Source organism: Malurus melanocephalus, unplaced genomic scaffold (genome assembly GCF_030028575.1).
Source record: "Malurus melanocephalus ecotype Western Australia unplaced genomic scaffold, MMel_1.1 scaffold_189, whole genome shotgun sequence".
NCBI lineage: Eukaryota > Metazoa > Chordata > Aves > Passeriformes > Maluridae > Malurus > Malurus melanocephalus.
The window spans coordinates 1,202,531-1,226,051 of record NW_026623421.1 but is presented as its reverse complement, the minus strand read 5'-3'; the positions used below and the strand labels follow the sequence as shown (position 1 = coordinate 1,226,051).

At 37.2% G+C, this 23,521-nt stretch overlaps 1 protein-coding gene across 1 annotated transcript in view; it reads right to left on the bottom strand.

The window, feature by feature from the left end:
* The window catches only part of ZNF385D (zinc finger protein 385D), a 161,754-nt gene extending 138,258 nt beyond the window's left edge, over window positions 1–23,496 (bottom strand). The window contains exon 1 of the mRNA XM_057373206.1: window positions 23,175–23,496. Coding sequence (XP_057229189.1) covers window positions 23,175–23,196 — 22 coding nt within the window. The 5' untranslated portion in view covers window positions 23,197–23,496. The remainder of the gene's footprint in view (window positions 1–23,174) is intronic.
* Window positions 23,497–23,521: the final 25 nt, after the last annotated feature.

The following is a 23,521-nucleotide window of genomic DNA, read 5'->3' as shown; positions in this document are numbered from 1 at the left end:
CTTCAAAATGGGACTCCAACCACACCAGCCCTGGCTTTTCTGAGACAGTTTGAGGATGAAGTACACTACATCACCATACAAACTTTCCTTTSCCAGGTTTTGCTGTTAGCAGTGCTAACAGTGGCTAGTCACTTTGAAGAGGATCAATGCAACACTGTCTCAGCTGTGGAGATCTGTGAGTAATTSATTTTTCAGTTCACTGGCCAAATCAAAAAATAGAGACAGTTGGGGGGAAGGGGGTGGAAACCCACCATTGTGTCAGTTTAAACTTTTCTTTCACCCAAAATGACACCCTGTAGGTTTTACTTAGATACTTAACCATTTTTATTATTTAAATAATGGCAAATTTCAAGCATCCAGATCCAAACAATTCAAAATGATTGATTACAAAAATATTTTCTTCCCTTCCTTTTATTTTTTTTTCCAGATTGGCACCAATCAGTACCCATTGTTTATTTATAGACAACATTTTTCAACACATACACTATTCACCTGGAAAGTTTAAATCAACTCTAGTAATTTGCTGCTATTCAAAGTATTATTTTTTCCAGAGAAAATATTTATTCTCTGGTTTCTACAAAGTGAGCTAGTTTAGAAAAAGAATTCTTTTTTTATTATTATTATTAGTTTTAGAAGCCTGCAGTTATGCATCACATAGTGTTTTTTAAAGTCTTTTTTTTTCACACATACTAACATTTTGAAACACGTAAGACCATATACCCCAATAATTTTGATTGAAAAATGTACTCATCTAGGTGTAGAGAGGAATATATTTCCCTTTTCATGATGTACAAACATCTGTAAAACTACTATTATGATGCTGGACTGTGAAAATGCAGAGAATTTTCATAAGTACTCTGTATCCATTATCTCCTGTCATTATTTCCTTTACTTTGCTAAACAAGCTCGGGTTTCTGCTTCCATTTTGCTGCCTTYTCCCCTCCTGKTCCTTTACCATCACTYAYCTGCATTACAGGTGAGGGCCCACCWCACAGACAATGAARTGCAGTCTGACTGAAYGRGATTGAAGWGCCCAGAATTGTACAGATCTTACCMATCTCAGGSCACAAGGTTAATCAAYGYCAGAGCCCCAGCAACCCCTCAGAGCATCATCTCTTTTGCTCCATACCTGGAATATGTTATGGACGACAAGAAAACACTCTACTGAATAAAATACTGGTGTGTTTTGTTTTTTGGTTTGGTTGGGTTTTTTTTGGTTTTGTTTGTTTGTTTGTTTTTGTTTTTGTTTTGTTTTGTTTTGGTTTTTTTTTTAATATATTAACAGCTACTGAAAAACCATGATCTGAACTTCAGTGCTTAACACTGTCAAGCAAGGAATTCATTTAGCTCGCAGTGGGCCACATCTTATATGGATTTTAAATTGCACAAGGGCAGGAACTAAGCTTTTTATTTTAGCAACATGACCTACCTAATTGAGCTCTTCAGAATCCTTTGGGCTTTTATTGCAGTCGACAAATTTGGATTCTTTTCCTTTCCCTGTTGAAAACGGTTGGATCACCGAAAATTAAATGATCCAAAAAGAATGTTCCACTTTCTGTAAAGATCTGGTTGTTTCTAGCATAACAAAACAACTATAAATTGCCTGAGCTGTCCATACCAAGTAGTGAACATGCCAGCTACCAGRGAATCTGAAAGTCCAAGACTGGAAGTAGTAGCTTCAGAGAAGACAAACCAGAACACCCATGAACCTTAGCTCTCCTCCCTCTTGAGAATGGAGGAGCTTTTAATTTCCATTTACCTTACAAAACAAATATTGAGTACCCAACAGCCTTACATTTTTCTCCATGCAATTCCAGTATTAATTCTCTGGACACTTCTACCTGGCAAGAGATTATCCCAATTTTTCAGCTAGCAACCTAGGATAAACAACAAAAGTTTTCTTCTCAAAGCTCACACMGTAATCTGTTGCAGACCAAGGACTTGAGCTCTAGGTCCCCAAATTTAGTGTTATGAGCACTGCAATATCCTTTCCTGGTTATAGGTTAATAGCAAACTGAACATGCTTTCACTTAGACTTGAATGATCTCACAGACAATGTCAAAACCTGTTCTTCTTTCACTCCCATAAATGCCAGAGGGAAGACGAGTTCACCAATGAGTCTACATCTGCACTAATGATTTGATTTTCTTTTGGCAGACTATGTATCCCCAGCTCTGTTTTACAKTTACTTCCCCTACTGCTCATGTTTTATACTACTTTATACTACTTAAACTACTCTGATAAGAAACTGAATTCAAGGAAGTGAAAAGCCTGCCTTTCAMAGACTGAGCTAGAAAGGTATGGGTACATTCTTGCCACCATGCAGTAATGCCAGGCCAGAAGAGATGGTTGAGAACGGACCTCACAGATGTAAATAAGTGTTGGAAGGGAGGGTGTCAAGAGGTTGAAGCTGGGTTCTGCTCGGTGGTGCCCAGCAATAGGACAGGAGGCAATGGGCAGAAATTGCTGCAMAGGAAGTTGCACCTGAACATCAGGAAGAACTTCTTTACTGTGTGGGTGACAGAGCACTGGAACAGATTTTCCAGAGAGGTTGTGGAGTCTCCCTATCTGGAGACATTCCAGAACCATCTGGGACCAATCCTGTGCCATGTACTCTGGGATGATCCTGCTTGAGCAGGGAGATTGGACCAGATGCYCAACAAACCTGACCTGTTCTGTGATTCTCTATAAAAAAAAAAACAGCTTTCTCTTTTCTTCTCATGATGATAAGATTATTCCCGCGTCAGGCAGCTATGCCAGTGTGACTTCCAGCCTCCAGAAAAAAAGGTTTCCATTCAGACTCAAGCTAATGTGAGTGGGAAGCATGGGTGTTTCCAGAGGAACACTACAATCCAATGAAGTTAGAGGAAAAGCACAGTGTTATTTACAAATGTGTATTTCCCCAACACTGCACGTGCCGTGTTTCTCTACACCTTTCAACCTATAAACATATTTTCTGACAGTTTTAAACTTCACCATTATTTACTGACACATTGTGGATGTCTCCTAGCCAGTGGGTCAATATGTGATTTGTAGCTTCTACTGGAGAGATACAAGATCTTATCAGATCAGGTCCAGTAAAAATGTAGTTACAAACTGGATCTAAGCATTGACCAACAAGGAAGATGYTGCTGAAGGGCATTAAGACATATCCCAAAGTTTGCTCCCTCAAGGTCACAGWCTCCCAGTAAATCCTAACCATAAAGACTCAAAAAAACCCCACCAWAAATAAATAAGCTAAGCATTTAATACAATGCTTAAATACAAACAWCAGCCAAGTATTGTAAAAATCACATTAATTTTAAAGCTTTACACTTTTTGACATTTAAAAAAGTCTTTGACCTGGCCTATTCTGCAGTTGGATTTTTCTGATGTTTTTATAAAGGTCATGTTTATGGTATAATGAGCACAAATTTCCAAGGGTTATTAATCAGAAGAACACTGTATTGCAAACAGATTTTTGAAGAATTTTTCATTTTTATGATGAATATATTATCAGTTTTAAAAGTGCCATTTTTCAAAAACATGCTTGGGAAAGAAATAACGATTATCTTCTGATGACTTTACTTTAAATGAAACAAGCATATGACTGAGACAAATATGTAACTAATGTCATGAAATGGACACGCTCCACTAGGAAACTCTGTGAGGATAGTTCTGTGTAGCAATGCATCTTCTATTTAGCACTAATAACTCCATTTAGCATTAATAATTCACTGTGAAGTGTTTTTTATGCATTTATAACTGTGCAAAGTCAGTGGAACTTAATGCCAAGTTACTGCATGTTTCCAAGGTATCACTTCTTCTAGCTGTCAAACCACTGCTGCTTTACTGAGTAACAGGTAGATTAACTTCAGAAAGTGATGAACTCAGGAGAAGAATGGCAGAATCCAAGGCAATAAAGCAAAGTCAAGGCTAGTTCTACAGAGAGAGTGGAAGGGAAGGAAGGACAGAGGTTCATCGAGAAAAAAATGACAGAAAGTCTACAGTTTTGTGGCTACACTTGGCTGTTGGCCTGACAGGCAGCACACAACAATGGACATGAAAATACTTCCATCATCCTATGCCAGTGTTGCATAACCTGGACCACTCTGAATGAATTCAGAGAGTTGCATACACAGGCCTGCCTCTCTGCATGAATGACAAAAATGCATAATTATTGAAATTAAAACACATTTTTCATTTTCTGTTCCATTCATAATGACATAAATGCTTRCATAATACATCAGAAACTATCACAAGTCCCGAAATTTTTGATTCACAAAAAACTCCTAACATAGATATGTTTAAAACTGTTAGGTTTATGATCTTTCATAGGTAGGCAAAAGAATAAGTGGAAAAAGTAAAAAGAGAATGGCACCAAAAGGATTAGGTTCCTTATTAGGATTCTTAATTAGGATTTACTAATTGATAGTGAGCACTGCCACAGTAGATAGAAGCTCATTTTACAGGACAGTGTTCTGGACATAATGAAGTTTTCAGTTCATGGTGGTTAGAAAGRTACAGATAATATAATTWTTTTTTTCTGTATGTGTGTAGTCCTAAATCAAAAACACTTTAAGTTATTTGGCTCAGGAACCTTTCTCAACAATGAAATATCTTAACTCCAACTCCAAATGAAATATGTGAAGTTCTTGAAGAACATTAAACCAAAACAGGAAACACAAATATCTCTGTTTTTCAGGATGCAAAAACAGAAAAAAAAAACCCTATCAGCTCACGTGGCCCAATTGTCTCTAAACCCCAACCCATTACTTTTCATAAAACTTCCACTCTGCTTTAATGAAACTAAACAAGTTCAGTACTCAGGAGATACAGCTGTTTGTGCAAAAAGCAAGAGCCTGAGGGTCTGTGACCGAGAGTTGCTGGAAAAAGAAGCTGATGCAAAATTGAAGTTATTGTAGCAAGCAACCCATGCTTTGTATGGAGAAGCAAAGAAAAAACAGACAGTGCTTGGCAGTTTGCTGTCCCCACAGAGACAGGGGAAGAGAGGGATAAAATATTTCATTAACTGTTGRGTTTGAACCTGTCTAGAACAGAATTTTATGCCATCTCAAATCACACACACATGCACTGTGTCAGCAATGACTACACTCTGGATTTTCATTAGCAGGCAATTAAAAAAAAAAAGCCAGCTGTTGTACTGGGGAGAGAAAAATCTCCCCATCTTCTGCTAAGTACCCGAGTACTTGAAGATTAGATTAGAGTCACTCCCTTCAGCGTTAAGCAACAGAGATCAGCTTACATCTTAATGGACCTCAYAATCAGATGTTGGTTCTTGCCTGCTGTTGAAAATTTCAGGTTAAGAACATCGACTGCAACAGGGASAGTTGAACTTGCCCAAGACAAAAGCATGACCCCTAACAACAAAGCAGCATTCCAGCGTGCAGAGATGAGGAATTCACCAGGAATCTGCAGATTGTCACTGACTTGCTTAGAAACCTCTCTGCTGTACTGATCAACCTGTTGGGCATTCTTCATATGTCTGCAAAAAAACCTAGGGATGCAAATGATCAGCAGTTCTGGACTGCAGGACAGACTTTGAGTTCAACAAGGGAACCATGAAAGAAGAGCTGGTGCTGATGGAGCAAAAAACCCTGAAGATGATGCTAAGGGCAAGGAGTTCACATCAAACTTGGGAGAGCAAAAAGTGGAGGCAAAAGAAGGGGAAATAAGAAGGCAGCAGGAAAACAAGAATGGAAATTAAAGAATGGGATGCTGGAAATCAAGTGGGATAAATTTGAACCTTGGCCAGAATAAATTAAATTGCTGTCTTCTGGAAATTCTATATCCTGTCACAGATTTAGTTTTAATAACGTTTAAAGAGGTCATGATATAGCATACTTTAACAGTAATAATTGTGTAACAGCGTTGTATCCACAAAATACATCTTTGCCAAACATTTAGTGCAATCACATGCTGCTCTTGTGCAATTCAAATAATTTTACTTTTTTTCTTTTTTTTTCCCCTTTTTAAGCAGAGATAAACATGTGTCATATGATATGCTGAAACACAGTTTCTAGGTGCTAATTCACAGTATATCCTGGTGAGTAAATGTTTTTGTTTCCATAAAAAAACCTGTGGACTTGTACTTCCATATGCACAGTTACAATGAAAAAAAACAGCTATTCCACACACCAATAAGTCTCAATATTGATGAAGTGTAACCAAAATAAAACCACCCTATGATGCAATACAACAGGTAAAGGTATATCAGAACGTTTCATCAGTAGTAGTGAAGTAAACATTGCTTTTTCTCTCTCTGAAAAAAATCACATGAATGTGCTGTATTTGGTGTTCTGTGACAACATTGCCCCACATTCACTAGGGCTGTGAAGTTGAATGAAACTCCCTACAAATCAGAGCAGGGAAAACTGTTAGAGATGCCAATGAAAAGTGGCTCTGCAAATGTTCCACGGCACAATGAGCTCCTCTGGGCATCTATGGTGTCAGACTAAAGCAGGGCACCTTCATCCTCAGCATAACACCCCTCAGCCATGACCCTTCTGCAGCAAACAGGACAAAACAGACCATGTTGAATTCACTTTTATAAACCTTTTTGTTTTCTGTCATAAAGGACCAGTTGGAGACTATATTTTAATAACCCTTAAATCAGACTGTGGGTTTGCACATGCCACTGCAATTACAAAGTTACGGATAATTAATCTATTCTTCTGTGCTAATTTGGCYGATGTTTTGCTTCAAGATGCGATTGCTTGAGGACAAGGAGAGAAAACGGTAAAGATTTAACTTTTTCTATGTTGCAAAGCTCTGTCAGAATTTATCTTCTCTACAGATTTACATGGAAGCTACACTTTCACACATAATGTTGAAACAAATTCTTTTAATAGTTTCTAAAATTGAAAGAAATCATGGTCTGTATTTTAACCAAAACATATTGAAGCTTGCTCTGTGAGTCCTCACTGCCTCAGGGGAATGTCCCAACACTTGGGCTGTTGACTAACTGGGGAGACTTGCACAATGATACCATTTTGGAGCCGTTTAGATTTGTGTAAATGTGTATTCACTTCACGGAGGAATTTAGCTTGGGTTTCCAGCACCCTACAAAACTTCCTTGACCTCAGGGCTAGTGTTTTTTCTAGGGAAGTGAATACATTCTTTTACAGTGGAGAAGTTCTAACAAAATGGCTATTTATAAAAAAGGTACATGAAAACTTCAATTCTGGCAAGCTTACACCTGATGGAGCTGATTTAGGCAAATGCTCTGAGAGCTGAAATATGTGATGTTTATTAGGTTGACTTGTGAAAATGCTGGTMGGTCTGTTTTTCAAATCTCTACATAAGACATGCCTATAATTTTAAAAAAAGTTTTTCAAGCAAGTAAAATTATCTCCTGTCATTCCCTATAGGTGGGGAAAAAGCACTACTGCTTTTGCAGACAAGACACAAAGGACAAAAGAAATTTTTGTCCTATTTTCCAGAAACACAGGCATGTCAAGCCCAATTTATCTAATCCTTGACATGTTGGATGCTCCAGGCTCATCTATGGAAATAGATAAAGGCTTGTCCTCCACAGATTTAATGAATGGGAATCCCTGCCCCTGGCTAATATAAATTGTGCTTGTTGGTGGATAATTCTATTGATTACAATCCTGTTACATTTATTCAAGTACACATAAGAATTTTTTGTWAAGCAGCATAAATTATTGGCCAAAAAATGCAAACCTAACCCAACAATATATTYGTATCTCTTTAAGCCATCTGAAGTTACGATTTTTCAGTTTTTCCATATTCTATCCTGGTGTTCCTTAAGTGTGTTTCACTATAATGTGACATAAAAATTGTTCCATGATAAATCCACGTTATTATTCATTCTATTCAGAGCTTTTTCCTCATGCAAAGGGCTAAGAAATTTTTATAGGTTCTGACACATTTTGCTATAAGATTTTCTGAGTAGACCACACAGCTCATAGCTGTAAACGGAAGGTTCAGGCCAGCACCCCGTGTCTCTGGGTTACCGTTTGATATGGGTGAAAAAAAAATACAAAAAAACCAACAAAAAAAAAGAACAAAAAACAAAAACCCCAACAAACCATTCAAACAAAAACTCCACAAGGAAAACCACCCCCCACAGGGGTATGAAAGGTGGCAAGGAGTGGTCTGCATACCAATGTGCAGATTTTACTGCTGGCTGGGGGTACCAAGGCATGGTCAAAGAAACAAATACTATTCATCTGCAATTTTACCTATTTGCATAGGTCAGGAAGAGCCTGAAACCCACTCTGGAAAAAAAAAAAAATAGTATAAATTCTCAAGTAATAGTACCTTTCCTGGACTGCTCTTCAGTCAACCTGGCTATGTTCTGGTCCTCTCTCAAGGTGTCTTAAAATTTTATAGCCTTGGTTCCAGGAACCAAATGCAGGAAAGTGTTATAAAACATTTAAATAACTTCGTATGAGTGATATGGGATCTCTCTAAAATCTTGCTACTCAAAAWATTTACTTCTAGCCCCATATAGCTATTACAATTTGACTTTGTGTCACAAAGTCAAATTGCATATTCACTGATTTTGCCCTCTCAGTTTGTAAGTGTCTATAATTCAGCATTCTTAAATTAATTCTAAACATATATTAAAACAGGCCTAGTATAAAAACAACCTACCTCAAACAYTTCAGTTTGTTATACTCAAAAACTATTTCTCATCTACCTCCTTCCTAAGGTGTTCAAAAAAAATCAAGCCCTGGGCATAAGACACTGAAACTTACTCCACAGGGAAAAAAAGTCTCAGTTGACAAGTTTTATTTCATTTTCTCTGCTGGAAAGGCAAAATAAAATGAAAGAAATAACTTTGATTGTTTTGCATTACACAGTTATTTGAGAGATACTAAAGGAAATGTGGCTTTTGGAAGGCATTGCTACCAAGCCTTTGTAACCATGATAAAATAGAATAYAGTACCAAGAGGAGACAAATTCCAATGCACACTTTTCTGATAATCCATGTAGGTCAGAAGGATCAGGATAATGMAGCTTCACAATTTTGTCTGTTACARTTCCAGATGTTATTGAGTATGCTATATACAAATATATTTCCTCTGATCCATGTTAAGTCATTGCATTGCTTTCCATCAACTACTTGAACACCTAATCAAATCCAACATTTTTGCATCACATAATTGTACACATTCCTAATATTTTTATGACTTTTCACATTAAAATAGAAAAGTAAAAACTCAAATTAGACAACAGACTTTAATCTAATTGAATTTTATGTCAAGTGCTTCAGGTAACTTCTCAATATGCTTTTATTACGAGAGATGAGAAAGTCACCCCCTCTATGAAAACTAAAACCTTTGTATTATAAAGAATTTCGTAAATTAATCTGATCAGAAGAACCTTACAAAACCTGAGAAGTGAGGAGGACAATGCAAGAGCAAAGAGCCTTTAATGGAACCATGTGTTGACAAGCTAGATCCCTCCTCCCATCCCCTCCCACTCCGCTGCTAAGGAGTGAAGGGAGCCTCACGAGCTGTAATCATCTTTGCTTTCCATAAGAGGTAATCTTATAACACAATTGCAAGAATGAAATTATATTAAACCAGTGAAGTGAGCCAACCAATTGTCAGATTGCTATAGAAAGGCAAGGATTTGTTAAGCCACAGAYAAACCCCAATCCTACAAATACTTTTGCACATATTTAACTATTTCAATCCCTCACATCAGAGAGGCAACATCAGGAAAGTTAGTAATTTTTTTAATTTATGCATGCAGCAGTGGGGTCCATCTCTTACTCATGTGATTCCATCTGACTAAGCATTCAAAGTATTCCATAACAATGAGTTTTAAACAGAGATCTGTTATTCTACTAAAAAGGAATTAAAAATTTGCCAAGGGCGCTGAATTTGAAGGATGAATTGAAACCTTGAATACTCAACTTGCATCACTAGATACAAGAGAATTTGCTTGTATAATCAAGAATTTGTCAGTTTTCTTTAAAAACACAACAAAATCACAAAATACCAAGATACACCATGCAAGAAGAGAAATGCATGATTATATCATAAGCATCAGATAAAAATGAAGATACTCTAAGTGTATTGCCAAAGATGCAAGAAGATGTCCATCTCTTCTTTCTGACATAATTAAAAAAAAAAAAAAAAAAAATGAAGATACTCTAAGTGTATTGCCAAAGATGCAAGAAGATGTCCATCTCTTCTTTCTGACATAATTAAAAAAAAAACAAAAAACAAAAAAACAACAGGATTATTCCAGTGACAAGAATATACTTATTGTATCTAGAAATGGCATTAAAAAACTCCCAGAGTCTTACTAAAAAAAAAAACATTGCATTGAGAAGAAGAGGCCTATATGATTCCAGTGGCTTAAGGAGAGTTCCACTGGGTATAAGTCTGAGCTGTTAATACCAAAGGACAATWATTGCAGCACACTGAATCTGCTTAATTAGAGGTATCAATTCAAGTAATGAGGCAATTTTTCATGCAAGCCTCTAAGAAACCTGAAACCAAACACAGCTTGCCTGTATAAGGGTTGCATTCCAGAGCTTGCGCTCAAGCCAATTTTACAGATCTGGAGTTGCAACTAAACATAAATCACCTGATTAACAGCAGAATGTTTTGGGCGTGTTAACCTGAAACACTGAGAAGATTTCAGCAATGTGGGCCAAACCATGACAAAATTCAAGATCTGCACAAACTTCTTCAGCCTCAAACTGCTGATGCTGGCACAGTTCTTTTGTCTAGATATCTGCGTTAAGCTGGGACCTCACAGCTTCTCTTCCTCTAAGTTGAACACAGGGTATCTGTAGCTTCACAAATCTGTTGCCTTCGTGCAGTACAGAAAGATTTGATTTATCAGCTAAGAAAAGACTCCCCAAACCTGTCTTTCTGGCTATTTTGTTTCACTTGGACTTGGGCAGTGCATACAATTCTCTTGTCTAAATATAGATAAAATTTAAATGGGGAGTGATAGRATTTCTTTATTACACTCTTCAGACAGCTAAATTATACTTAAAACACATTGACAAGACCTAGAGCACAGACATCTGCTTCATGTTGCTATGTAGATTCCGTTGCTACCACATGGCAAAAAAATTTACATTTTATTTTGCATTTAACTGACCATTTAAGTTCACAGAAAGCATCAAATGATCCAGGTGTTCAGCTACATGAGTATTAACAGCTCCAAAAGTAGCAAAAGTAAAATAAATATCTGTGTCCAAGGTCAAGCATCAATTGTATTAACAGAACACTTATGAAGTTCCTAAAGTTGCATGCAGAAAAAAGTTTCAGCAGTGACACAAGAAAAATGCAATACAGAGTTTACCTTTAGGTTGTCCTACCAGGCACTGTTCAACACATTTTTGTAGAGCATTGCCAAGACCAGGCCTGGTCATGCTACTAAATTGWTAAACTCAGACCACCAAGACTGGTGGAAATCCAAGAACAGTAAAAAAAGACTGAAGAAAGTCAGTGTAATTCAGTGTCTGATAGCAGAATTTGGTTCCCACCAAATATCAATTTCTTGCCTTAATAAGACCCTTCAGTGTTTCCCTACAAGTTCCTCTGCAGATGTAAAGAAGTTAGTTTTAGCTCAAAAAAAAAAAAAAAAAAAAAAAAAAAAAAAAAAAAAAAAAAAAAAAAAAAAAAAAAAAGGCCAGCCAAAAGAATACAACTAGAAAGCCTCTTGTGTTAGGTTTACCACCTCACATGATTTCAGGATTCTTTCTGCTCATTGAAAGCCAGGAAAAGGTGGCATGAACTATTCCTTAGAGCTATCTAAGGTATCTATCTATCACACTGAAAAAAGCCCATGTAAACCAGTATGGGTGCACACACAAACCCAAAAGGACTAGAAACCCCTTAATTTTTTTTAAGGAAATCTATTCTTGAAAATATTTTCTTTAGTCTGTGCTCTTTCTCTAACARCACAGGCAATGGCCTCTTACTGGACATGATTTAGTACAAGATTTTATCTCTTTCCCCCTAAAAAACACTATAAATTTCAAATTTGCTATATGTTACAGCAGTACAGTGTTATTYGGCCTTTCCAAAATGACGCATTCAAAAGTCAAACCGACATTCTAATTACAAATTACAGTTTTCCTGTCACTAGAAACTATTACCCATATACAATTTTAATACACGTCCATTCAGTAGCTCCAGACACACAACTGCAAATGTTAAAATCTTGTAGGCTAGAAATGAACTRCTCCCACATGCAGCTTTTTCTGGCTGAGCTACAAACCCACAGAAATGATAGCTTGATATGATTTGTGGTCATAAACTTCAACAGAGCTCTCTGAGATGATGCTCTAAGAAAAATGTTAAGCCTTCYCTGCTAGTGCAGGGGTGGAGGTGAGGGTGAGGGAAGTAGGAAAGAGAAGAAACCCCAGATTATTCTTATTGCTGCTCTTCTGCTTAATAAGTGCAGTCTGTTAAATGAAAAAGAATCACCATAAACTACTAAAGTATTCATTGAATTGTCTTAATCTTTTTAATGATATTRCCAATAATGTGCCTTAATGAGGCAAAAAAGACATCCCAGTTCAACAAGGCACTGGAGTGGTTGCCCCCAGGAAATGAAATAAAACTGAAGTAGGACTAGTGTGAATTGAGAGATACTCTACATAACTTGTGCATAACCAGGAAAACTTGCAAACCACCCTCCTATACACATAGATGAATTCCTTGCAGATGTAAACCCAACARGGAACTGCTGTGGGCCTAGRAGTGTGTAGAACTAAATTCTACTCYGAGAACTAAATTCRATTTAGTAGAACAAAAARCTATTCCATTGACTTAAGCATGTTATATTACCCTTATTGGCACAGATAATTTGGCAATGCAAATGAGTAAGAACAATAATGAACATGCTTGTTAGCAGCAGAAAGCTGCATGCTAGTTTATAGAAAAGAGGTTGGTGGTTTTAAAACACTTCCTAAAAAAGAAAAAAAAAAAAAAAAAAAAAAAAAAGGAAAAAAAGGAGGGTAACTTTGATTGCCTGTTGATTCCTGAGCCTTTCCATGAAAACCCTCAAAGCTCATGTGGACAAGGGAGCTGATGGAGTCTTGCCCCACTGGTGTGCAGAGCTCCTTTAGCGTGGTGAGACCGGCAGCACCGCGTTCCCTCCCGCAGGTCCATCTTCCCATAGGTAGGGCTCCCCACACGAGGCCAATGCAATTCAAATTATCCAACCACCCAAGCTCATATTTTCATCCCATTCATTGCCTCTTCTGGCAAAGGGACAGAGAAGAATGATTTAAAGAGGATCTGCAATCCAAATGGCTAAATCCTTCCCTGTCACTGGATCATGCTGCCTCCACCCAAACCTGCTGCCTAAGTGGGGCACTACAGTTCAATTACACTGCTAATAATCAGTTTTAAGATTTTAAAGAGTATTTAATTCACATTTGAAATTATTGGAGACATTAAACACAACTTTTACAAATTATTTGGCAGTTACATTTAATTAGAATATGTCTAGTTTAATATTTCTAGCACAGTTGAAACTAACTTTTCTGGGGACCATGGTAGTTTCTCWGCTTGTTAAGTCCAGTAAATGAAATTGAGTTCAAGCAAATCTACTAGCACAGTCCAATATTTTCTCCAGTTCATTACAAATAATAATTACTTTCTGTAACCTCCTCCTTCACTATGAACAGATCTAACTCCATAAAAATRGCATCCGTGAGGAAAGCTCAATTTTTTTCTGAAAGATTCTTGAACTTGCAAGAGCTTTTTCTGATACCTGCTAGCAGTTGCCATACATATATTATATCAACAGATTTCAAAAGCTGCCCAACTTCTTTCAGGCAAACCATCAATATTGCCTCAACTAATTTACTACCAAAATCAGCTCCCTACATTATTTACTAGAACAGAATCTGGCAACATAGATAGAAAAACTTGCAAAACTGGAAATCTGCCCATCACAGACACCTCAAAAAGATTTCTTAAAAGATTAACTTATTCATTATGGTAAACATTCTCTGACAGCATTAGTCATCTATTGCTGTGAGCTTCTAGAAAGGGCTAAGAATTTATAATTACCATTATTTCTTCTTATCTTTGTGATTTGGAAGATATTAGCTCAACTGGAGTCACTCAAACAGATTATCTGATATAAAATATTAATAATTCAWTTGACTATATACTCAGGTCAGATGGCAATATTTCTGTTTTCAAATAAATCTAAAGTGAGCTTTGTATTGCTGAAAATATGCTGGCATAGCTTTTAACATTAAAAAAAAACAAAAACAAACAAACAAACAAAAAACCCCACCCATAATAAAATACAATAAAGTATCATGCAATTTTAATCTTTGTGAATATTCCTGGGAAGAAACCTTCCTAGTAGAAATCCACAAAAAGCCTATACAAATCACATAAACATTGTTAGGATAAACTGAAGGGTATTTTAGGAGTATGAATTGTTAATGCTTTTTCAATGCTAGGTGTCACCAAGGACTGCCTACCTGAGACAGTTCTGTTTTACATCACTACATTGAATGTTTTGGATATATTTAAATTTAAAAAAAGACAGGGCAGGGGATAATAAGAAGTAAAAATAGATTAATGATTTACATATATGCATTTTCTTCCTATAATCTGTAATTTTCCAGTTGTCCTCAGTGACATATAGCATCATCATTCAAGGCCTTCACAATGTAAATTTCAGACTGTTTAAATAAATTTAATTCCCTGTGTGCTGATGATAGCATGTGATGACAATTCTGCTTCAAGCTAGTCACTAAGGCAAAAGAGAGCAGGTTTTTTTKCTCGCCTTGGGGTGCTTATGAAGGGTGGTGCTGCCAGCACCATTGTGCTGCAGCATCAGCAGTTCACCCCACTTTACCTGCTGCCTGCCTGCCTTTCTCTGCCAGCAGAGTTTACACATRTTTCACAACTCTAAGTCTTTCCACAATCCCATTTTGATTGTATCAACATTGCTAGAGAGATTTCCAGTGTTGCTTTGATTTTTTTTTTTTTCAATGTGTTTTCAACCTTTCTGTGTTTGTTTATTGCATTTGGTAAATCCATTCACATGAAGGATGGTATCTGTGTGGGCAAAGGTGTAATAAYGTCCCTCTTTAAGGTCACTGATTCTTTCAACCTTGAAAACCTGCATGTTTTCATGCAGGTGACCTATTGCAATTGTTGTTAGAGTGTGCAGAGCTAAATGCTAATATGGATGGGCTGTTAATTATCATTGAGTAGGTTTGTCAGCTATACCTATGTAAGAATATATCTTTTATGTTCTGTAAAAATACTGCAAAGGATTGGGAGGAAGAAGAAAAAGAGAAAAGGGAAAACCATTAGGAATTTATAAAYGTAATGAAAATGTTTACCTCAACTCAACTGAAAAAAGAGTTGTTATTTCAGAACCTTCCTTAATAAAGAAAGAATGGGCAGATAAAAATAATACCATGTAGACCAATGCAATTTCCAAGTACTCCGGGCTACTAAGATTTAAGCCTAAGAATCTAAATGTGTTATTAGGAGGCTGTTGCAACTGCCCTAGCGCTGCATGTGGAGAGGAGGACTAAACAACCAGTTTTACAAGGCAGACAGCCTGTGGTCAGGATTGGAGAGACAAATGTTTGTAAATGATTACATCATGTCTTGAGGGCTAAAATCATGTAAGGGTGGTAGAAATAATACAGCTCAGTGGCTTTACAGTACCCATATTCACGTGGCTTCCATGCCCTCAGTCAGAAGGAGATAAAACGCAAAAAGATTTAAATATATCCTTACCTAYGCATACACAACCTTTTATGGCCTGTTTGGCTTGTTAAAATTTGTCCTTTACAAACACAGGAATTGAAAAATTAAATAGGAGATTATGTCAAGTTTTATGTACGTCTGCAAAGTTATTACTTTTTTCTATGCTACCTGAAAGCAGACAAGCCATGCAACTTCCCCTGTTGAAAAATTTGCTGCTCACAGCAGCACAACTTACCAGCAATAATAGAAAAACGKAGGAACAGTGTGCTTGCTACATAATAGTCACAAATCTGGCAAWCTGAATGCACCTGTTACATTGCTGGTTTTGACAGGAGGTGAGTGGATTTGCTATCACAGGTAAATAYCAGCAAGCAAAACCTAATTTGCTAAACATTGCACTATAGAGACAGTAGACCCTCAGGTCACTACTGAAAAATGATTTGGCTTAGCAAAAAGAGCACTGATATTCCTTGCAGTGCCAAGACTGGCTTCCTCTCCACCTGCTCCTTCCTTCTGCATTCACAATTGCAGATCTTGTCGTGGTTCTGTGGTTTTTTTTTTCTTTTTTTTCATTTAGTATTGATCCCTAGCACAATGATGGGTAACAATATTGGAAAACACAGCCATTATCTCCCTCTATCTTCATAACTTACTACACTCCATAGTAAACAAACTGAGTAAACAAGGTCAACAAGAACAAAAGAAGCTGAGAAAATTTTCATGGCTTTCATTTGAATGAATTGTCCATCTGCTTTTTCAATTACAGCATAAAAGTAAATAAATAAGAAAACCACTATGAAGTAAAACTCAAAGAGAAAATTAAGCCTAGCTTTTTTTCCTTTGTTCTCAAGAAAGCAGTTTCAATATTCAGAGGGGGTTTACCAGCACAAACCCGCTTTTTAGATTCTATCTTGTTTTCTGATKGAGAGAATTGGGGAAGAGACTGCTGGTTTGCATTGTAATAAACAGAACACATAAACATGGCACAGTATAAAAATTACCAGTATGAGCCAAAGCCCTTTCAGACCCTAAGCATATGCTAAAATTTCAAACAGCCATACCCAGATTTAGCAGACACTCACGKTCAATCTCATTTTTGCATCTCCTGTAACTGCTTCAGAGATGTAGATACTATACATTACCAAACCCCGGGAGCTTTTCAAGCTTTACCTGAAAAGCAAGTGGTACATTATGGTTTTAAATTCTGAAACCTGCAGGGACTACAAAACAGAGTAAATTAGTTGGCTAGGTAAAAGAGCSAGGACCTTATCCCATAGTGATGAAAGTATTTCTCATGATTTCCAAACAACCAGTTCAGCCAGCGAGAGGAGGTATTAAAAAAAGAAATAGATTGATCTAACCCCACCTTTTTAAAATAGATGTAACCTTTGCTAAAGCAGGAATAGTGGGGTGGGGGAGGGGGGGAGGGAAATAAGGAAAAAAGGAGAGAAAAAATGCAGAAGGAGAACAAGTGCTTTTGTTTAAACACCAGATAAAGAYTCAGGATGCCTTACAATATTTTCCAACCTAAAGAAATTTTAAATGAATAACATTTTAAGCATCAAAAGAGACAGAACTTATTATCATAGTTGCTAACAAGAGGCAAGGGTGTATAGCAATTAACTTGCATAAGAGCTTCTCTTACAATTCCAATTTGAAATTACAGTTGCATTTTCATATTTTACATTTGATCCAGACCCTTGCCTACTACTTTAGGCTGTCATACCAGGCTTAAGATTGCAACAACTCTTTATGGTGCATATGTACATAGAAAAAATACTGTCTAAGAGGAACATGTTTATGAGCATAAGACTGATGAGCTGAAGGGATTGGTCAACAAAATGAGCAAGGAGGTCTTAGTATATGAGCATGCCAGTAATGCAGCCTCACGTATCAGATTTTTCGCCCCTAGGTAGATTTCTCAAAAAAGCATTGCTAAAATAACTGAGCACACARGCTGACCTACAGAATGTGGCTTTGCCACATAATGACTTAGCCCTACAATAGAGCAAAGCCTCTTCCCACTTTCATCCTCAGCAATTTAATTCAAGTGCAATCTCGGACACTTCAAGCTTTGGTATTTCTCTCTTTTGCTGCATTTGCTCTGAATGTTACAATCATCTATGCAATTTCAGCCGCAMAACTAATCTTTGCAGTATATTACATGTAATATCTCCTTTTTAAAAACTGAAGCCCTTATGACCTCTATTGTATTTCAAGAACTTTCCRTGATCTAATAGCAAATTGAAATATTTCCTTTTCCCAGCCCAAATATGTTTCTCCTTTTTCAAATACCACCATTTTCTTTAGCKCAATGAGAGGCAAAATCTTTAAAAGGATTCCTGTAACCCGATTAACATTTTTGTAATTGCAAGAATTTCTAGAATTGCCACTAGCTTATGAAACAAAATCAAAATAACATGGACACAGGCACAGAGAGGTATAAGCCATATTACTCTGATAGAATTCAGTCAAAGGCTCTCATTATTTAAAAATATTTTACAAAAATTTATATGAGTTGCCTTTTAGGAAAAAAAAAAAAGAAAATAGACAGAATCATGATAACAAAATGAAAACTTTAAACACCTGGTTTCTTCTTGAATTTAATTTCTTAACAGAACATTTGTTAGGAAGATATGCAGGATAAGATTCTGCAATCATCCCTGTTAAAAATGCACCGACACACACTCACTTGAGCATGTGATCGCACACACACTTTGTTCAAGGACCTTCAGCTGAAGCAACTGTGATCTAATCTTCTCTAATGAAGCAGGAAACTACTGATTCCAATTTTGGGTTTTGAGCAGTKCTGTCAACCACAAGAAAAGTAATACTTGGAATGACTTTTCTTTCTTTTTTTTGTCTGTAAAATGGCAAAAGAACCTTTTATTTATGGCAACATACTGGATATATTTAGAGGCATTTAAAATGAACAATTTCTGTAACAGAAACTAAAAGGGTGCAGTCCAGCACAGACCAGTTTCTGTAAGTTCAAACAGGATTTTCTTTTTGTTATTATGTATACATACATTAATGATTATTCAGTGCTTCAAGATATGAACTCCACTGCCCAGAAGGCTGTAATGTTCCAAATATAAACATCAGGCTCCTGCAGTTTTCAAGATCCTATACATTGGCTTGCTCAGCTGAATTCTTCTGTCACACACAGCATCCATTACATATTAACTACACTTTCTTATTGCAGATGGCTGGTGATAAAACACAGTCAGTAATCCAGTATCTGTACTTTTCAAARCATTTTAAAAGCACAGCCTTATCAACAGCGATTCATCCTGACTTAAATGAAAACAGAAATTGTACTGAAGGCCTCCACAGTGTCTAACCTAGAAGGAAATATAATCTCCTAAAAACAAACCAGTAACAACTAAATACTTTCATTGAAACAAAACAAAAAAAAAAAAAAAAAAAAAAAAAAAAAAAAAAAAAAAAAAAAAAAAAAAAAAAAAAAAAAAAAAAACCCAAAAAACAAAAAACAAAAAACAACCCGTGTTCCAGCAGTTGGTCAGTTGGCTTGTACAATGAGTGTTTTCTTTAAAGAGGTGATGAGATTTGGGCTGGGGGGGGTGGTATTCTTTTTTTTTCCATGACTCATCCAGCATGAATCTCTTCAAGAAAGTGTTCCAGAAATAAAAGGTGATATTCAGAATAGTAGTATGTATGCAGATGAACTACTACRTCCTACAACATTGACTGAAAAAAACCCACTGAAAATTAAAACAGCCACCATACAAGTAGAAATGTTATGACATTTTCAGGAAAAAGATGTTTGTTTCCCTTAAAGCAATATTTTATCTCATAGTATATAAATTTCCATCCCAGTATATTAATTTCCTGTATAATGTGAAACACTGAGAACAGAAGTTACTTAAAACAGCAATAAGTTCACGGGATGCAGGAGAGAAGGAAAAAAAAATAAAAAAGAAAGGTACAATGTTTTCCTTTTTTCTCTCCCCTTTCTTTGAAAATTTTAATTTTAGAGTCTTCAGAAAGGGTAAAGTATGGGGTCAGTGATTTTTCTTGGTGCCGGGAGAGGAGGATTTGCTTTGCTCTCAGTTCCAGCCAGGTTCCCCGAGCCCTCAGGACCCGTGCTCGCTGTCCCAGAACTGCAATATCACTGCGGCGTTCCCCCGGCTCACAGCCGTGGTGTGGGGCCGGACACGCACCAGCGGCTCTGCCCTTTCCCTGGCCAAGAACCCTTTCCATCTGCCCCCACCAGAGCAGCCACCCAGCCTGAGGGGTGACCACAGGGCTCCAGGACAAGCCAGCTCCGTGGCCACCCGCGCTGCCAGGCCAGGAAGGCGCAGTCATGGCGAGGTGGYCCAGCCAAGGTGACAGTGACCAGTGGGACCTCAGAAGGCATTGGGGCAGTGTCCAGCTCTGACCACCAGCCCAGCAGAGCCCTCACGCTGAGCAGGAATAGGGGACGCTCCCCCTGATCAGCGTGCGACACCAGCGCCGTGGCACTGAGGGCCACCTGCCATTCCTCCGCTCGGAACTGAGAATGACCACAGCAGTGACTTTTATCTTATGCTCAATTATTAACTTGGCCATAAATACAGGCAAAAGTTGCTTTGAGCAACGTACGTATGTTCCTAAGTGCAAAACAGATCCGTATGATAGCACTTAACAGAAATTTATTATTTTCATTGGCTTTTGGCTTACTCTATAAACATACTACATCATTTTGTAGGATTTTTATTACTRTTATTATTACAATTCCATATTCCTATTCAACTAGAAATGATGAATGCAAAATCAATACAATAAGTAACAAATGTATCCACGGTGACCAAACAACAAACTCAAAAGCACAGCATGGTGAGTGAAAATTAGCAGTTCTTAAAACAACTACCTCAAAATTCGGCTGCAATGTAAAAGAAAAGCTCATGAATTTAAAATGGTTACAATGAGTTTAATTATTTGAAGGCTCAGATCAAATAGTATAATATACGTAGCAGATGTAAGATAAAGGTAGAATATCTTGGAGGCTACAGCTTTAAAGAGAGAGAGAGAAACATGATGACAAATTCCTGAATTTAGCAACTTCTCTCTSTGATAGTTAAAAAACTCCCTTCACCCATTAGGACTTGCTCTATAACAATAATACTGTCAGAGAGTTAGGTTTTACTTTCCATGGTAATTATTTTCAGTATTTATTTCAACCTGAATGCTGCACACACGCATTCCCTCTATGCCACCTTACATCAGCAATTAGACAAGAAGGCCCAGAAAAGCAAACAAGATGAATACAAACATACAGAAATGCTTTCTTTTCCTTCCCTTTCCATACTTATGTAGCACAATAGTTGCATGCATGGATTAAAAAAAAAACAAAAAAAAACAAAAAAAACCCCAGAAAACCCGCTACAGAATTCTTTATTAATATTTAAAGAAAAACATTTTTTTTTTCCTTAGAAAAAGTAAAATTCCAATATTGTCGGTGTGATGGCTGTAGCAATTTGAAATCAAAGTAGGTCCGCGATGTACGCAGTCAAGCTTTCATCCAGCTCTGTGCAATACTGCTTTGTGCAGTAACAGGGACAGGTGAGATTACAGATGTTCTGGCTTCTCACAGAGCAAGAAAATACYCAGAACAGCAAGAAAATACCCAGAATAACTACAGGTAAACATTATCCCTCAGCTCATGCTTTCCTTTGCAAAAGATAGGAGAAAGAACATTCATTTAAAACTTAATATTGAAGGAAACTTCAGACTGAACACAGCAAACACAGAACCTGCCTAGCAGAAACTTTCAGCTCTGCTCTCAGACGTGAAATTTCCTACAAAGCAGAGAGGAAGCACAATAATTTGTTCCATTTAAAAAACTGTGCTGCACCAGAAAACAAATAAACATATGATACAGTGATTTTTATTTTTCCAAAGTAACACCAGAAAAAGTTTGATCACCATTACATGTTTCTAAAAATTATTGGCAGAAAAAAAAAATTAAATACCGTGCAGCTAACATATACCTAATACCCTAACTCKATAACTTCAGGAAACTGCAACTTCTAATCCTACACTGGAAAACTGATAGTTAAAAAAAACTAAACACCCCATCTTGAGCTTGAAATGCAGTTAAAGGTAGAAAAATACCTGAAAGAAATGAGTAGCAAATTAACCTAACTGACTTTTAATGGTGAAGACACTTAATCAAAATTACTCAAACCTATAACCATAATATTTGCCTATTCTTCCTCAGTCTTTTGAAAATGTAGTAAAGCTAAAACATTGACAATTTATCTTTGGAAGAGACACTAAACACTTCTGACAACTCAACCAATCTGTATATATATTTTTTTTTTCTGCTAGGACAGTTTACCTCAAAATCTATCTGCTTTCATAACTGATGTATTTCACTGTTAAAGACAAATCACACACACACACACACACACAGAGTTTTATGAAAATAAAAAAAATAATGCTTAGCATGGCACAAGACATAGTACTTTTTTGACATAGTACTTTTTGGACTATTTCTGAGAATATTACAGAAGTTCTTCTCTCTAATCTTGAAGTGAACTCCTGATTCAATATTTAATGAAACTGAGAAAGCTGCTGAATGTCCCAGAAATCCTCCAACTCCCAGCTCTGTGTTCATTCCAAGTATTATGCAGCTATTAATTAAAAGTGAGACTAGGTGAGATTTCAAGCAGTCAAGAATACCATTTTTCCATCACACCACCTAATTCTCTATTTTGTTCCTCTTTGCTGTTTAACAGCACTAACTTGCAGCATTAWATTGCAATCGTACATCCCACCCAGTGCTGCAGCGCTACATTGCTCAGACATAGCTCCACACTCCAGCGTGTTTTTAGGGTATGCAGCCAGCTCAGCTGTAAGCCTGAGGAAGATTTCCTTCAAGCAACAAAACGAAACTCTGCACAAATATTTARCAGCTCCAAGACCCCCTAAAGCCTTAAAATAACATGCATTTTGTGGCATGCTAGGAGCCAACCCCACACCGGTGATCTGCACAATGCAGAGTACTCGGCAATCGCAGCMCCGCAAATAAAACATTGTTTCGCCTTTGTACCTTTGAATTCTTCAAACTAAAAGCTSAATGAAATACTGAGGTTCACTGTGCCTCCCCAGCACTGACAGTGCAGTAGCAGCTCGTCCATTACATTAAGTTCGTCTAAAACTTCCCATGCCTCACAAGCATTTCTCATTCCCTCTCGGCAGATGAAACACAAGTTCATTTAAAACAAACCTAGCACGAGTTCATCTTATCTGGCTTGTTTTTCAAACCGCTAGAACTACGCAGTAGCCCACTCAAACAGAAAATTTCCCAGACAATGGAATCCTTTYAAACTGCACAGCCGGCAGGATTCCCCAGTTGTCAGTTTTAGGTGCGTGCCAGCACGAAATGTTCTTGAATCCGAAATCCGTAATAATCACTCCTATTGATAATGTGAGCAGAAGCAGAATTACATCACGGTTAACACTTACCAAAATACATTATGTTTCTCATTAATCATGCAGTCAGGATCCCACCGCTGTGTGTTCAGCATTAGCTCCTGCACAGGGCTGACATGTAAAACAGAGCTTTTTCATTCTACATTACGTGGAAATTTCCCAGCACGAGAAGCGTGAGAGAGCAGTGTGCCTCCTCAGGATGAGCGCTTTGCAGGCAGTCTTATCCCTGATACAATCCCTGTCTGATTTAGCGTTTACTCCGGCTGCATGCTGCACTGCCCATTCTTACTGTAATCTGACTCCTCCTTCTGATGTCCTTGCTGTGCCTGTGACATCAGGACTAAGAGTACTACAAACAGATCTTTTCTCTAACGGGCTCG